Source organism: Eptesicus fuscus, chromosome 22 (assembly GCF_027574615.1).
Source record: "Eptesicus fuscus isolate TK198812 chromosome 22, DD_ASM_mEF_20220401, whole genome shotgun sequence".
Classification (NCBI taxonomy): domain Eukaryota; kingdom Metazoa; phylum Chordata; class Mammalia; order Chiroptera; family Vespertilionidae; genus Eptesicus; species Eptesicus fuscus.
The window spans coordinates 32,891,076-32,908,800 of record NC_072494.1 but is presented as its reverse complement, the minus strand read 5'-3'; the positions used below and the strand labels follow the sequence as shown (position 1 = coordinate 32,908,800).

The 17,725-nt window shown below is 52.7% G+C and overlaps 1 protein-coding gene across 1 annotated transcript in view; it reads right to left on the bottom strand.

Moving 5' to 3' along the window:
• Nucleotides 1-17,077, bottom strand: part of PLXNA2 (plexin A2) — a 183,090-nt gene extending 166,013 nt beyond the window's left edge. The window contains exons 1-2 of the mRNA XM_008146016.3: nucleotides 15,810-17,077; nucleotides 11,533-11,715 (exon numbers count right to left, since the gene is read on the bottom strand). Coding sequence (XP_008144238.2) covers nucleotides 11,533-11,715; nucleotides 15,810-16,997 — 1,371 coding nt within the window. The 5' untranslated portion in view covers nucleotides 16,998-17,077. The remainder of the gene's footprint in view (nucleotides 1-11,532; nucleotides 11,716-15,809) is intronic.
• Nucleotides 17,078-17,725: the final 648 nt, after the last annotated feature.

The following is a 17,725-nucleotide window of genomic DNA, read 5'->3' as shown; positions in this document are numbered from 1 at the left end:
CCCCCGGAGCCCTCTGGGTGGGGGGTCCTTGGAATCAGTTGTGAGCAGGGGTCTTGCCGAATCATCTGCCCAGGATGGAGGCCCCAATGGGCTCAGCCCCGTTCAACCAGCCTTAGGGCGTAAAGAGATGTTCCTCTCTCCCGAGTTGGCTCATTGCCACCTTAAATTCTGAGAAAGCAACTGCCAGAGCGTCTAGTCTCTTAGGTGCAGCTGGCTAGCGTCAGGTTAGACCAGTGGTCGGCAAACTCATTAGTCAACAGAGCCAAATATCAACAGGACAACGATTGAAATTTCTTTTGAGAGCCAAATTTTTAAACTTAAACTTCTTCTAACGCCACTTCTTCAAAATAGACTCGCCCAGGCCGTGGTGTTTTGTGGAAGAGCCACACTCAAGGGGCCAAAGAGCCGCATGTGGCTCGCGAGCCGCAGTTTGCCGACCACGGGGTTAGACTCAAGAGAGCCCTTCCTGGCTGTGAGCTGCCCGAGGCTTGACCATGAGCGGCCAACACTGGCTCTGGCCTGTCCATTCCTAAAGACTTTAAAGAGCGTGAGAGACACCTAATTGCTGCCCACAGCACTGGGCAGGCGAGAGCCTTCCCTCCAGCCTCACCTTTGCTCGCTGGTATTTTAGCGAAGGCCCGATACCAAGAGAGAATGTATAATTTTCACATCATTCCTGGCAAACCCCAGGTGCGCCCCATTAGCAGCGTTCCAAGGATGCCATTTTCTATCAAGAAAAAGACGTGCCGCATCCTAGTGCTTAGCTCAGGGCCCTATTAATAGCAATCCTAATTATATGGCTGAAAATTTAATTCATAGCAATGATTAGTGTCAGAATCAAAGGCATCAGGCATCAATATTGATGGAATTGCATAAGCCCATAAACAGAGAACAAGCATTCCGGCCCTGCTCCCCCCACCCCCCCACGCGGCTTGCTGTTAACTATTGCATTAATGTCTCTTCCAATCTTGCCAGACGAAAATGACTCCATTTCTCAGTGTCCCCCTCCTTTGCCCCGCCAGCTCTGAATGGGTATGACTGGCACACAAAAGATCCCAGACAGCGTCTTTGAAGAAGAGCCCTAGGGCTCCGAGGGATGCTCGGGTGATGGGGCAGGCCCCACGCTTTACACAGCAGCTTTTGGCCTTGTCAGCAGTACCCCTTTGTCTCCCTTTCAGAAAGCTCTGGGCAAACAATGATGCCTGGAGAAAGGGGAGTCAGCTGGGACTGTGTGTGGCACAAAAGGCTGCCACCCCATCCATTGTGGCCTGGGCTGAGATGGGTGGGGAGGTGGGGGGAGGAGGCCCGAGGGGAGTGACACAAGGCAGCGTGTGCCAGGTGACAGCTGCCATGTCCTGGGTATCCAGGGCATCTTTGCTGGAAAGAGCACCGAGGGTTAGCCCGTTTACTCTTCTCTCGGCATCTCCTGGTAGCTCTCTGCAGGGCACACGGTGGGTTATGGATGGACAAACAGAATCTTCAAGAAGGCCAACAGAGTGCTAAACACTGGTGGTTAACAAAGCACAGGTCTGGGTCAGAAAGATCTGGATTCAAATCCGAGCTCTTCACTCGGTAGCAATGTGACTCTGGCAAGTTACCTAACTTTGAGCTCAGTTTGCTCATCTGGAAAATGGACATAATAGTAATCCTTCTCTTATAAGCCCAATGTGAGGTGTAACTGAACAAAACCCAAGCTACTTACCCCAGGGCTTAGCACAGAGGAAGTGCTTAATTTGTGATAGACCCCTCATGTCCCCTCAAAAGTGGCATGCCTAGAGAGAGAACTACCATGTAAGGCTTGAGATCCCCAAATCGGCGTTAGGATTTGCCAGGACTTCTTAGCCCCAAGGCAAGGATTTTGTGGTTCAAAAGGCCTTCTTGCTGGCCAGGCTCTAATAAGATTCCTGAGACGTGTGGGGTGAGGGCTCAGGGAGGCTGGTCACCCCTGAGCAAGGCTGCCTGGCCATGCCTGGGATAGGACGCTAAGTGAGACTCTTGCCCTGGATAGGGTGATCTCCAGACCAATTTTAGGTCCCGCTTAGGGAATGCTTGCATGCTAGGGAGAGGCAGAGGTTAGTCTGATGCAGGCGTCCTCAAACTACGGCCTGTGGGCCACATGCGGGTGTTTTTGCCGTTTTGTTTTTTTACTTCAAAATAAGATATGTGCAGTGTGCATAGGAATTTGTTCATAGTTTTTTTTAAACTATAGTCAGGCCCTCCAACGATCTGAGGGACAGTGAAATGGCCCCCTGTTTAAAAAGTTTGAGGACCCCTGGTCTGATGATTCCTACATAGGAGCATTCTTCCCTTTGATGGCGAGGGAAGGGTCCAAAACATGGCAATCTGAAGACCCGGATTTTAGTCCTGCCCCTGCTGCTAAGCATCTCGTGATTTTGTGCAGATTGCTTAGCCTTTCTAGGCCTCAGCCGTCTTACCCATAAAATAGAAGACACATCTCAACTGCCCGAAGTCTGTAGGCTGGACCAGTTCTCTGAGGTCCTTTCTAGCTATAAAACAGAGGAGGATTCTGATAGAGATAGAGTCCCCTTCCTCTGCAGTTGGGGGAGGGGGGTTCCTGAACCCTCTTCAGGGTCCCAGCTCCATGGCCTCTCCCCCTTCCTTGACTGTGTGCTCTCACCCACCGTGACAGTAAAGCGTGAGAATTCCAGATTTGTTACTACACCCTGTGGCTGCCACTGCCCCTTTTGAGTTAGGTGGGGACATCCAACTGGTGGCAGTAGCCGCTGAAACAGAAAACCAGAATGTGCTATCGAAGCGATGGCTGATTGGGACGAGGCCAGAGGCACCAGCTTCTACGTTCGGCCGCACCTTGCAGCCCAGAACCCTTTCTGGAAGCTGAGACCAGGAGAGGGACAGAATCCCAAGAAGAGACTCTGAGGGCCAGACCTTAGTTGACCCTCCCCACCTGCACCTCGGCACCTGCTTCTCTGGGCAGGAGACCACGTGATAACAAGAAGAAAAGAGAAGTTCAAGTACTAGTAGCTGCAAGCTACAAAGTTAGCTTTGCCACCTTTGGACTCTACAAGCGTGTGCTGGGCCCAACTCCACCTGAAATATATTTGTAGCTCTGGTTCCCGTTCCCACATCTTCCCCTTATTTACCCGGTGACCCCGAGTAAGGCCAGAATCCGAGTTTCGGTGTGAGTATGCGCAACGGAGCAGAGAAATATCCCAACCCTTCCTGTCCATTCAAAATGTTGTGGGATTAATGACGTGATAGAAACCAAGGGAATCTGGCTGGGCCCTTGGAAGAAAAGCGCGACAATGGTGTGGGAGGGGCAGTAGCAATCCGAGTGAGAGTCATACTCATGGTGAGAGTGCTAATAGCAGCAACGGCTGCTCGTTATGAAACGCCTACCATGCACCAGCCTCTGTAGTAGCCTGGCACCTGCCATGTCTGACGTGCACAGCCATCTCACAAGGCAGCCCAGCTGAGGAAACTGTCGTCCCCCAAGTTCACGCAGTTATCTGGGACAGGGGTAGCTGTGCGGCACTAGGATATTATGGTTGCCTTGGGAGTGTGCAAAGGGCACGGCATGGCCCTGTTTTAGTCAGCCTGTAAAGCTGCACTAGCAAACTGCCGCTTCCCCAGCCCCGCCCTGGGGAGGGGCCAGCACGTATTGTGTGGCGACAGGGGGCTCGGAAAGCTCTCACTGGTGACTCAGGCAGCTGGTGCCAACGTCCAGCAGGAGTAGATTAGTTCGGCTCAGCTGGGCTAGTCTCCGCAGTATTTTTTCCCATGACTCAGGGCTGGGGGCAGGGGGCAGCGTTCTCTTCCTCCATCTGACCTTGCAAGCATGTCACTGAAAAGGCAGCTGATATGACAGCTCCACTTCCCCAGGGAGCCAGAGGAGAGTGGGCTTTGGGGGAAGGCGGGGGGGTAGACTCAAAGATGTTAGTGATAATCATGAAAAGCACTTTTGTGCTTGCTTTCATTTAGTTCTTACAATAACCATGCAAAGTGTTCATTACTACCCACTCCACAGAAGGAAAATACATAGGCTCCCAAGTTAAGGAGCAACAGCAGTGATATTTAAGTTCATATCCGCTCCAGCTCGGCACCGCTCTTCACAGGAATTAGTTCATTCTGCTCTATTTTTCCCATTAGCTCTAATTATTTTCTAAACATACTGTTGGTTTATGCTTTTTTTGGTCTGTCTCCCCACATTAAGATATAATCTTCATTAGGAAAGGCAGTTTTCACTGTTTTGTTCACTACTTATACCCAACAAATGGCACATAGTAGGTGTTCAATAAATTTGCATTCCATAATGAATTATTTCATTTAGTCTTCATTACAATCTCATGAGGCAGGTATTATAACTGTCCTCCTTTTACACCCGAGGGCACTGAATCTGAGAGGTCCTGCAGCTAGTAGGTCTGAGTTAGGAAGGCATCCCCTGAGCTCACATACTTCTTTGTTATGGAAATTGATTCCTACTGGGAGGCAGAGGACTGGGCTCCTGGTATTCCAGGTCCCTTCCAGCCCTGCTCCACAGGCAGGTGAGTCTCACTGGCCGGAAAGGATGTGCATCTATGTGGTTGGTGTTTCCCTAAGCTGAGTGCCTCTAACATTAGTACCTTGGCCTCTTGGAAATTCCGCACAGCCTATGTGGGTCACCTGGATTCCGTGAGCTCCCCCCTCCCTCCCCCTGTCCTGCCATGCAGCTCTGAGCTCCAAGGGGCAAACTCTTGGATATGAAGCAGCCTGCTGAGCACACAGCCTGATGCCTCCTACAGGCATTGTCCGAGATTGAGGCACAGGAAGAGCTGCACAAAAAGGTGCAAAACATAAATGAGTCTTCAGTTTCCCCCTTTCAGCCTGGCTCTGGGAGATCAGGGCCTCCTCCCCCTGGGGTCAGCTGGGGCTCTGCACAGACACCCACACCCCTTCTCTCCACCTGTCATGTGGTGGGGGGCGGCCAGGAGTGTCGGGGGGCGGGGGGACTCTGTAAATATGCCTCCTTCCCTGTGCCAACCAAATGCTGCCTTTCCCAGCTTTCAGAAGACCAGTTCTCCGGACTCAAGAGGGCTATAAAACAACAAAACAAACAGCGAGTTTGGCGGCAGGAGTCTGGGCAGGGAGCCAGACTCATTCCTAGGGCTGCGGTGGTGAGTTTCGAGCCACCACCGGCCTCTGCCACGCAGGCTCTGGGGAAGGAGAGAGGGTGTCTGCCCCTGACCCCTGCTCCCCCAGCCCCAGTACTGCGGAGATGCCCGGGGAGTTAGGGCATCAGATCAGTAGTGCCAGGTCCCAGGGGAGCCAGGAGGTCTCCTGGAAATGGAGCCGCAGCCCTGGCTGTTTACAGGATCCAGGGTTCACACTGAGAGACGAGTGAATCATTTCCACTCCGAGGAATGAGTGGCTATTGTTTGGTGGGGTTGGCACAGAGGGAAAGGCATGTTTCTCAGCATTTCATCCAACTTGGCCTGGTGTCTGCCAAGCCAACTCCACCCCAGGAGGGAGCCAAGTCAAAGGTTAGGAACTTCTCTGGGTGTTTTGGGAGGAAGTATGATTGCCAATGTCAATATTGCCCATGGAGGAGCCATATAACCTTGCGCACGATGTTTAGTATCTCTGTGGCTCGGTTTTGCACATCTGTAAAATGGGGACGAGCACCGCACTTCATAGAAGTATTTGTGGAAGACGGAAAGGACCATGAAAAGGTAGCTTGTAAGTAATAAACGTTATCGAATAACTCCAGGGCCTGGGGCAGTCAGTTAATACTTAGGTGCTCTCAATGGATTCTTTCCAGCGCCTAAAATGCTACTACAAGAAGCTCACACTGTTCCAGGCTTTGCTTAGCAAATTGTTGGTGAGATCACAAAGAGAAGAATAGGATTGGGACGTCAGGGCTTCCTTCGAGCTGAGGACTGGAGACCTTGGGTTGGTATGGCCCTTAGGGAAAGGCAGAAAGAATGTTCCTCAAGAATTTCACAGGCATCTCTGCAGCTGGCTGTTAGCTCATGGGAAATAAGGTGGCGCCAAAAGAGGCCACACCCCTCCCCCCAACTGGAAAAGGGCTGTCTCTGTGGATTCTGGGAATGCCCAGGGGGCTGATGGGGTAGAGGGGAGCGGTGGTCACCTGATTCTTTGCACCTGCCTCCCTGCCTGGGTGAGATAGATGCCACCCGCCCCCCTATATTATTCTAGGGGTCTCAAGCAACGGTATAAATGCCCTCCCCTTTTCCCACCCCAGGCAACATTTCTGAGAGCACCTCCCCACCCTCATCCAAGTGTTGTTAACCAGCAAACAAACTCTTTTCCTGTTACCCACAGCAGTTCTCTCGCTCCCCTAATTCCTCATCCCACCACCCCCCAACCCTCCCGCCTCCGCCTCCTCCTCCCCGTCCAGCGTATCCAACACATAATACATCCTTTCTTTGCAAACCAGCCATGTCCACAGGGTCATGGTATCTCTTGGTATCTAATCTGTGTACATAGGAGTCTGGCAAGGAGAAAGCCCCCCCCCCCCCAAATTTGACATAAATTTAATGAGCACCTAATGTGTGAGAGATGTTGGATCTGACAGTGGGGGTGGGTGATATAAATATGAAAGGAGGGTCCCTGCCCTCAAGGATCTGTGAATCTCAAGAGAGGTGTGGACACATGTGTAGCTGCTCCTGTGTCAGATGCTGTCACAGCAAAACTACGTGCCATGAGGGATCTGAGGAAGGCGCAGCTCAGATGTTCCAAGGGACAGGGTGGAGGTCCCGTCACCGGCCCTGGAGCAGCAGGCAAGTTTCCAGTGCAGTTTCCAGTGGGGACAGAAAGCGAGGAGCCAACCCACTTCCTGCTGCTGAGTGAGGCCCGGGGGCCGGAGGAGGCCTGGACCGAGCCAGCCTTTCTAGCAGCTTCGGATGAAGAGAAGGAACCAGAGGGACTTTGCCTGACGAGGAAGAAGGGAGGGAATCCTTCCCCCCAGGTCCTGGTGGCTGCTGCCTTCTCAGCTGGCCCCTCCTTCCTCTGCCCCAGGGCCTGTGCTTGCACCTGGCTCCTCCCTTCAACCGGGAAGTGGAATTAAATGAGGTTGTGGTTACCACCATACATGAGCTGTTCCCACTGCTCTTTCTCCATCTGCTTCGGTGCTAGCACCCAGCACCTGTCCTCTGGCCTCCCACAGCCTGCTCTTAGCCAGGAGTGATGCCATCGCAGTGAACCGGCCCAGAACAGCCTGCTGTCACTCCCCTGGCTCCTGCCCGGGGCCTCCTGCCCTCGTCACCTTGGCAAAGCCGATCCCTGTCGGTGCCAAGCACCTACTCCTGGACCCTGAGGGGCTTTCCATCGCACTCTGAGGCAAGCTTGAACACAGGAACACAGCCGTGACTTCAAAGCCCGCCCCCAGGGGTCCTTGGCCTCGCTCTCTGCTCCTGTCTCTGCCACGGCCTGCCCGCCCTGTCACCCACTCCCACCGGTGGAGCAGAGAAACACCAGGACAGGATTACCAAGGTCATGTGGTTAGTGCAGGGGCCCCTCCACAGCTTCCCTGGTCTGTGACCATCCAGTCTCCGCTAGAATATTTCCGATGACTGGGAGCTCACTCCCTCTTGAGTCAACTCTTTCCATTATGGGACAGTTTGGCCACAAGAAACCTCTTCCTTTTTTTAAGTGGAAAGCTAATCTACTGTCACTCCCACTCTGGGGCCACAGCAAATAGGTCTAATTCGTCCTCCACAGCTTAATGACTGAGCATGCAGTTTGTGAAACTCAGTGATCAAGGTTCAAATCCTGGGTCTGCCATTCACTGGCTATGGGGCATTGGCCACATTTCTTGACCTGTCTTGGCCTCCATTTCCTCATCTATAAAACGGAGATAATAATAGCACCCACTTCATGGAGTTACATACGGACTGAGTGAGTTAGTAGATATAAGCTCTTAGAATAGCACATGACACATGATACGTGCTCAGTAAATTACAGTATCTGAACAAAACGGTCTCCTCCTTTTCTCTTCCTAGCTTCTTAATATCCTTTTAACAGTATTCATACGGCATGACTTCCGCCTCCCCCCAGCTCTTGTTTATCTCACACTTTAGTGGGCTTCAGGCATCCTTACAATGTTATCTCCAACGTAGAGGCCCCACTTCTCAGGACCCGGAAATTGTCCTTCTGTCAGTGTGGCGAAGACTAATTAACTTTGCTCGTTTGTATCACACAGTTGGCTGTCAACCTGTGGTCAGTGAAAATCCCAAGATCCTTCTCATTTGCTTCTTTTAGGGACTGGATCCTCTCGGCACTCTACCTCTGCCTTCCACTCCACCAAGTCCTCCAAGCTCCCCTGTGCACTCTATAGCACCCAAGGTCTAGAGTGCCTTTCTCTCATGCCCCTAACTCCTCCGTGGACCTGTCTCAGTCTTTAAGCAAAGCCTGGAGATGGTCCTTCCTGATAAAGCCTCCCAGGTTGACCGCTCTATTGCAGTGGTGTTTCTGGAATTGTTCCATCCCAGTGTGAAGCTTCACCTGCTTTCTTATCACCTGCAAGCACTGACCCTTGGCCTGGGCAAGCATTACTCATCTCCCATCTTGGCTTTGAGGACTTGTCCTTTTTCCTCCTGGTCCTTCTGCATGTTTGTGGCTCAGAGGAAGTGGCCTCATGGTCATGCACTTGTCATGAGTCTCTGCTTCCCCTAAACTTCCCCCTTCAGGGACATCCTATTCCTGCGGGCTGCCATGGATGAGTGCTGGGCAGTCTGGCAGACGCCTGCTCAGGCTGGGAAAGAGTGCATAGTTCTGACAGCCTGCTTCCCTCCCCTCCCTACACTCTTAGCTAGTTTTTTTTCTTTATTTTCCTTCCTGTGTTGAAAGAGCTATGGGGCCTGGACCATGGTAAGGTTTCCTGGGGACATTCCATAAATTCATCACGGGCCATTTCTCTGGAGAGGGATGGGTGGGTAAGTGGGAACCCAGCGGGAGCCGGGGTGTGAGTACCAGGTGCCTCAAAGGAGTGTGGGTGGAAAGGAAGGGCGCGTTGCACAGAGGAGAAAGAGGGGTATTATGAGCTCATAGAAAGAGTCAAAGAAAGGCAAAGCGAAGAGTGAGAAGGAGCAGCCAACTTGCAGGTTGGAACAAGCTGAGGGCAGGCATACTCCCAGCCTTGTCCTTGAACCTGCTGACTTGCCTCCATAACGACTTGTCCACCAGGGTTTGGAGAACTTTGCTCGCTTGAGTGTGTGGCTTGGAAAGATGCCCCAAGCAGCCCCTGCTGTGTGCTGTGCAAGACACACAGAAACATGGGAAGGTCAACACAGGGTCCCTTAGAGTCTGGCTAGGTCGTTCTTTCATTCAGTCCTCATCTGTCCATTCAGCAAACACTAATTCCTTAACTCAGATCTAAGACCCCAAAGAGTGGAGGCACTAGCCCCTGGCTGACTCCTGCAGCAAGTCTGCGCCCAAAGATTGTTCCCAGCATCCATCCCTGGGCTCTGTGGCTGCTTCTTTAAGTAAAAAATGGTGTCAACCTGGGTGTCAAGGCAAGAAGCAACTTGTCCTAGTCTCTAGGCGTGGACAAGTCACTTTTCTTCTCTGGGCCTCAGTTTCCCTGCCGAATCCTGAGAGTGTTGGGCCAGATGATCTCTAAGTTTCCTTAGAGGACGGTTCTATTTTTCAAAAACACTTTTGAGGGCTATCCCATGTGTGACCACACATGGGGGGAAATTAGGGAGAAAGAAGGAAATAAACATGAATAAAGCATGGCCCCTGCTTTTAATAAAACTTTCAAGAGGATAAAGGAGATGGAGCTACATGAGTGATCCAGAACCCTGTGGCTACTGCTGGCCCTAGAAAGTCCTTGTGCAGTTTAGAAAAAGGTATCTCTTTGGGCAGAGAGACTAGTAAGAGCAGCCCCTGTGGGAGAATGTTTATACCCTCAGGAACATGGTTGACAGGGAGAGCTGAGGCTGGACTTCAGCTCCCATAGGCCCCTTGGCCCAAAGCCCCCTTGCAAGGAGCAGTCTACCCAACCGTACAGGAAGCTGCTGAGCAGGGAAGCAGCCAGCTACGGGGTCCAAGCTGAACCTTGTCTGGTGGAATACGTCACTTTTATGTTTTTGTTGATTTTTTTGAGAGAGAGGAGGGGAGGGGTAGAGAGAGATAGAAACATCATCATCAATCAGCTGCCTCCTGCACGCCCCCTACTGGGGATGGAGCCTGCAACCCAGGCATGTGCCCTGACCAGGATTGGAACCATGACCTCCTGGTTTATGGGTCGACACTGAGCCACACCGGCGGGCGGAATATATCACTGTTAAATCTTAACGGGATCTCATAAGGCAGTTCCTTTCCTCCCTCGTTTTGGGAAAGCAGGGACCACACTCAGCATCCCTTCCATGTGTCTAAAAGCCAAGCCAGGATCCACAGCCCCTGGCAGAGGAGGGGGCATGGCACAGGGAAAGGCAGGAACCTCTGCCCAGAGCGAGAAAGGGTCAAAGGGCGTTGGTCTCATGAGAACCAGAAGAGGTCTGCAGGGTTCCGCACCTCCACATACACCCAGGCCCGTTGTTCTCACCTCCTCTGGCAGCAGATCAGAACAAGCAGATCACGGAATTTCTTCCTCAGGCTCCCGCCCTGCCACCCTCCTTCCCAAGTCACATCTCTCCCAGGCTCTAAATGGATTAGGAGGGAAGAGCTACAGGGGTGCTGTCAACATCAAGGGGGAGACGTGGGGATGTCCCGCAAGTGCTGTGATCCACAGGTGGGGGGAGGGCTGGAGAAAGGTGGCAAGAAGGTAAGTTTAGGAAAAGGGTTAGCTGGGACCGGAAAGAATGTGGCCGCCGTAATCCCACATAATGAGCCAGACCTTGCTCGGTCTCCGCACCCAAGCACCAGGCAAGCAGCTACAAGCTTGCTGCACACAAGGCCGCCCACACTGTGAGCCCAGACAGCCCTGGCCCTCCCGCTGGCAGAGGTGCCCAGGGCAGGCAGAGGTTAAGATGTCTACTTCCTCCTGGAAGCTCAGGGCGTGGGGGTGGAGGAGTGGAGAAGACTCTGTAAATTTCGGGGAGAGGAGAGACAGAAGGATGGCATCTTACCCAGGCACCATGTGCCCTCGGAGGGCAGCCCCACCACTTGCCCTGTTCTTAGAATGGAGACCCATCATCTGCTTCAACCAGATGCTCTGAACTCAACAAAGACTTCTGACCAGTACAATCAACTCTCCAGGCCCGTGGGGAGGAATCCGTGATGTTGGCGATTTATAATACAGAGAATCAAATTATCAAATCAGTTCTGCTTGACTTGGAGATAGAGAGTGAAGTGTTTTTCTACCTTAGGCAAACGCACCTTCCTAATTCCTTGAAGTGTGGGCAATACGAAATGTGCCTGCATTTCCTACCCACCCATTGACTAATGGCTGGGGAAACAGCTAGAAGATAAGCCACAAAAATAACTCCGCTATCCGACGCCGTCTGCCAAGAAAATCAGAGTTGCCTGTTGTTCAAGTCTCCACCGACAGCTACCTTCCAGGAGGGGCTCCCAGCTGAGGCGCTGAAGGGCCTCGGGCTCCCTGTCTCTTACCTTTTTCAGCTTGCCACTCTTGGTCCCCACGAACACCACGCTGTAGCCGTTGTAAACGTACGAGGCCACTGATGTCATGCGGTCCCGGCTGGTGGTGTACAGAGTCAGGCCCTCCACCGGCGTGGACCCTCCAAGCGGCTGGTTGATGTCTAATCCACAGAAGTTGTCGTCGATGGGGACGGGCTGGAGGGAAGGGGAGGAAATTGGGGTGAACAACAGCAGAGTCACGGCCATGAGTCTATAGGTCACCCTCAACCCCCAGCCCTAGGACCAGGCTTCAGCAAGGTGTGACACAGGAGCAGGGCCCTTACACACGCTGCAAACAACATCTCAACAGCTGACCCATGTGTCCCACAGGGGCATCCGGTGACACCAGCCGCCTTCCTCACTCACCTGCAGTCACCCATTCCCTTTCTATCAAGAGATCCAGGGTAATTTGTAAGGCTGATGGCTTAAACTCACTTCCTGGTCATTTTAATGTCTCGGTGGACATGCCATTTTGGTGATCTTTCTATTTAGACAGTAGTGGTTCGGTCTAGAGGCAACATCCCAGGATTTCTACCAGCCTGGGGAAGGTTTCTTGTTTGTTTGGGATGCAATGCCTCCCTTTGGGCAAAAAGAATGTTAAGCCAACTATTCACCGCTTTCTATACTGGGGATGGATTAAAAAGGGTCATTTTAATGTTGACCATAAAATTTTAATTTGAAAAACGTACTTCATCTATATAAACCTCAGTTTCTTCATTTGTCAAACTACCTGCCCACCTTTCTGAGAGAATTACAGAAGAGCGAATGAAGTAATGCATGCAGGAGAGTTTGAAGTTACGCAGTGAGTTCCACTGTCCAGTACTGGTCTTTAGCCCTGTCCAGGTGACAGCATCCCTAGCACCGGACTTGTGAAGGGAGTGGTGGTGTTGCCTCTGTGTATCTAGAGCACTTTCATTTATTTTTATATTTTCCTTATTGACAGAGACTAGGTAGGGCACTTTGGAAAGACGATCACCTTAAAACCACAAAAAACTAGTTGGGCAGAAAGGAGGAAGCCCTGAGTTCTAGCCTCTGCTCTACCGCTAAGTACCTCCACGTATCAACTTGGACCAGTGGCATCCTCTTTGGTTGCTGTTAAAGGTGGATGTTAAATTGATTATTTCTAAGATTGCACATTCAGTTAAATAAAAAGACTGTATGCTTCCTGAGGACAGGGGCTGTCAAAGGGCCTGTGTTCCCTACCCAGTGATGGGCCCTCCGAAACGCCCCAGTGGACTGCACAACTGGAATCGCGTGAGCAAAGGCTGCAGACTCTGGGCCAGCTAAGAGCCCGGAGTCCTGTGACAGCTGTTTCTTCTGGGTCTGGAAAGGCATCCCAGAGGAGGAAGGAAATGACTGTTGTCGCGTAGAAAGCGTCAGGGAAAAACCTGCAACCTGTTCCCTTCAACCTCCTCCTCTCACCCTTCCCAGGAAATAGCTGGCTGATGCATCACTGGTCAGCGGCCTCCTGTCCTTAAAATAACTGGGTTATAAGCTAGGCCATGTGCTTGCTAAACCAGGGTCTTCCTTCCGTTCCCTCCCGAGAAACACAGGAACGGAGACTTGTGTTTTGGAGAGAGCTGTGCTCCTGCTGCTGGTAGGAATGGTGGTGCTGCCCCCGTGTGTGTGTGTGTGTGTGTGTGTGTGTGTGTGTGTGTGTGTGTGTGTGTGTATTCTTTAGGAAAAAGAACTAACTTTTAGGGTAAATATAACCTTGAACTCTGTGAACTCTGGTAAGATGGAGCCACCTCCACACCCCATGCCCTGCCCCAGCAGAAGGGATGAGCTTCTGAGGAAGGGAGGGGATGGAGCAGGGGTATGCCGGAGCCAGCCCCTGAGGGTTGACGGCACATCTCTGCGTTCAGTGATATCACACCGGCTGAGTGAAATCGGTTATGGTGGGAGCATTCGCATCATGGACATTAGCAAATGCTTGTAGCCAAGTCTCCCACCACCACCGCCGTCACAGCCTCCATAGAGCTAGTTGTTGAATATTTACCAGCACACCACGGGAGCCCACGTGGAAAGTTCTTGTGCCTAGGAATGGAGCCAGAGGAGCAGCTACTACCTTTTACATCTTCCACTTGTCTTTCTCATCCCCACCCTGCAGGCAGCGGGGGCCCTGGAAAACTCGTAAGATCTAGATCGTAGTCCTGTCTCTAAGACCAACTAGCTACATGACCTTGATGTCTCACATACCTTCTCTGAGCCTCAGTTTTCTCATCTGTGAAGTGAAAGGGGTAGACCAGGTAATCATCAACTTTCCTTTCAACTCTGAAAGTCCCTGTCAAGGTTTCGGTTTATTTCCCACCGTCTCCTGGGGCGGAAGGAGCTGCAGAGTCTGCACCCAGGCATAGTCCAAGCCAGCTTCTGAGAGATGATGACAGAAGCAAAAGTCTGCTGGTGATTGTGGGTTTCTCTACATCCCTCCTGACTCTAGAATCTCCGGACCATGAGGAAAACGGTTTATTCTGAGTCTAAACCCCTGGGAATGGCTGACATTTCTCTGTCTGTCCTCTAAACTGTCAGATCCTCCTAAACACCTGATGTGCCTTCACTTTTTTGCTCAAATGGTGAAATCTTGGAGTGTGGCTTTCTTTAAAGCAGCGTGGCTAGACAGAAATAACGTGGACTTGTGGTAGGCAGTTAGACATGAGCAGAGCAAGGATGACAGCCAGATACAGAAGGTCACCAGGGCAAAAAGCCCCAGGTGCCTAGCAAAGGGCAAAACTGGGAAAACCAAGACCTGGCCCCCGGGGTAACCTTTGTCCCCTAGCATATCCCTGGTCATGTGGTTTAGAGCCCCCCTGACCATTCATATTGCCGGTCATGCATTTTTGATGCTCCCCTGGCATATTTCTAGACTATTGGGTTAGACCCCTTTAGAGGGGGAAGGGAGGAGGGGGCCGGAGAATAGCCCTTAAGCATTAAGCCCCAAGACAAGGAGGCTCTGACCCGCATCAAATATATCTAGGCCTCAGTTGTGTTTCACCTCCAGGCCCAGAAAAGCAGCAAAATCAGACAAGCCATGTCATGGCTGACCTCAGGACCAGCTGCACTGACTAATGGCCCCCGGCTCTGACCCTGACCAATCAGTAGAGACCATGACCCTGAAAGGGTACACCTGAAAAGCTGGTGAATATCCTATTGGGACCCTCTGGCAGGACAGTGCTCGCAACTGCTTATCTTGTCTCTGCTGCCCTCTGGCCTGGACCCTGAGCTCCCTTTCTCCTCCTCTCTTCCCTTCACCTGATTATGTTTCCCCAGTTTGCAATCTACCAGGCAAGCTTAATTCCCTTCCCTCTCCTCCGGCTTCCACATCCACCTGCCTACCCGACACTCCAACTTGGCTTCCCAGTGGCCTACAGGCCCCGCACAGACACCATCTGATCCTGTTATCTCTCACCGCCCGTCTCACCTTCTCCCAGTCTTTCTCCCGCATGCGCTGATCCAGCTGCAGTGGCCTCCCTGCCAGTCCCCACACAGGCCAAGCATGCCCCGCGTGCTTTGCCCTTGCTGTTCCCTCTCGGGAATGTTTCCCCCAGATCCCCACATGGCTCACTTCCTTACCCTCCTCAGTCTTTGCTCAAAGGCCCCATTTCTCAATGAATCAACCCTTTCAGGGACCGCCTCTTCCCTTTCTCTGCTCTAGTTTTCTCTACAGCAACCATCACCATTTGACAGGCTACATATGTCATGTATTTATTTGTCTTGCCTCACTAATGAAAGCTCCATGAGGGTAGGGGGCTTTGCTGTGCAGGTCACCACTGAAGCCGGCAGTGCCTGGCTCTTGATATATATATATATATTAGTTGACCCTTGAGCACATGCTTTTTTTTTTTCAATAAATACTATAAATGTATTTTCTCTTCCTTAGTTCCTAGTATTTCTTTTCTCTAGCTTACTTTATTTTAGGAATACAGTATCTAGTAATACAAAATGTAAGTATTGATCTACTGTTTATGTTATGGGCAAGGCTTCCAATCAACACTAGGCTACTAATTACGTTTTTGGGGAGTCAAACGTTATAAGTGGACTTCTGTCCGCACAGTGGGTCGGTGCCCCAACCCCATTGTTCAACCGTATTTGGAATGACTCCATGGATCAACAAACGTGGGTCTGGTGTAGGTCAGACTCGGTGTGATTGGGCACCACCTGATAACGTGAACCTGGGTGTGCCACAGAGCGCAGGCTGGGCAGTCGGAGCCGGAGCCCCACATCAGGGGCAGAGCAGGTGCGCGCCTCCTTACCGCCTTGGTGCACTGGACCTCCTTCCCCAGCAGCCAGTTGAGCTCCAGGTGGCCCTCGCCCTGGTAGCAGGACTGCAGGCGCTCCTTGATCTGCAGGTTGACGGCGGGGATGGGGAAGGCACAGAGGGCGGAGTCATCGGGCGGGTGGTGGTACTGCTTCTGCCCTTTGGAGAAGATGGCGAAGAGCACGTCGTCCTGGCTGCTGATGTTGAAGGCCTGGGCCAGGGAGTCCCCGGGCTTGGCGAGGTAGGCCGCCTGCAGGAGGCGGTATTCCACCCCGGCCCGCGTGCAGCCGAAAGGCAGGGACACGTAGGAGTGGAACTTGGGGTCATTCTTGCAGAGCCTCACGATGCGCGAGGTGTAGAACAGGTCTCCGGCCGAGTTGATGGCCACCCCCTCGGGGGTCTCGGGCTGCACCGTGAGGAAGTAGACGAAGCCCCCGCTGGCGAAGCCGTAGATGTAGAAGATGTCGAAGTGGGAGACCAGGGCCAAGGTGTCGGAGGGGATCTTGATGAGGGAGGACACGAAGTCACTGTGCAGCTCGTAGTCCAGCATGGCGGAGGACTCGGGGTCGCGAGGCAGCTTCCTGCTGGACAGGGTGGGGAAGTAATCCTGCTTGCCGTCCACGGCCGTGCCGACGAAGAGCTTGCCGTCCTGCCCGTCGGAGCGCACGATCACCCCGTACATCGTCCCCGTCTTGTTGACGCTGGACAGGTAGTGCTCCTTCTTGTGGAACGGCTCCGCCAGGAGGAAGAGGTCGTCCAGCCGCAGCAGCTTGCAGACGCCCTGGTAGAGGCTCCCACAGGCCAGCAGGCGGTTCTCGGGGTAGTCGATGACGAGTAGCTTGTTGACGTTGTTGGTGAGGGCGAGCGCCTCGCTGCAGGGCTGCACGGTGAGGGGCGGGTAACAAGACTTGTTGTCCTCCCGCGGCCCGGTCATGTGAGCCACCTGGATGGTCAGGTTGCCCGTCAGCTTGTACACCCGGTTGATGGCCCCGACGTACACTGCCCCCGTCCCCCGGTGGACAGTCAAGTGGTTGAAGGTCCAGTCCCGGTTCTCAGAGTGGAAGGTGTTGAACTGGGGCATGCCAGCTGCCGGGGGGGCCAGCAGCACCCAGACCACTGAGAGCAAGACCACAGACCGGCTGTCGACGTCCGCCCCCCGGGGCCAGGGCCGCCTCTGTTCCATGCTGAGCGGGGCAAGGACCAGGAGGCAGATCCTCTGAGCGCTCAGCCACGCCACCGTCCTGGGTTGGCCCTCACATGGTTCTGGAAAACACAAGGCAGGCAGGGAGGGAGGTCAGACGGGAAATCGGTCCTGAGAGGAGTGAACCGGATTGCCTGACCCGGAGTCCCAGGCCCGGCTAGCTCTGAGTCTCTGCCTTGCGTATTTCAGTGTTTCTATTTTTAACAGACTTTCTCCCTCTTGGGGTGGTTCAGGGAATCCTATTATCTATTTTGGTCTCCAGCCTTTACGCTGTAAATTCCTTTCTTTTACTTTACAAAACATCTCTATTTCTGTCCTGAGACACCGTTTTTTCTCTCTCAGAGAGGTTAAAAGGCAGTTCAAGTTCACTGGGCTAGTGGGTCCCGGGTGGGGACTGAAGCTAGACTTCCCTCCCAGGCATCACGTCTTCCCTCCCAGGCATCACGTCAGGTGGAAATCTCCCGGTTTTCAATGCTTGAGAGGCAGGCCCTCTCCTGGGCTCCTCTGGCCAACTACTCCCAGAGTGGGACATCGCAAATAGAATTCCTCTTGGTCTCAGACGTCCAGCCCCTCACGCACCTGCACCTCCTTACTTCCTCAAGCTCTGTCCTCCACAGGGAAGGACTTCTGAATGACAGTGCCCCCCCTGCCCCTCAGCCTGGACCTCTCCAGAAAGAAGAACCCCTGCTGTTACCTGTTACAACCTGTTA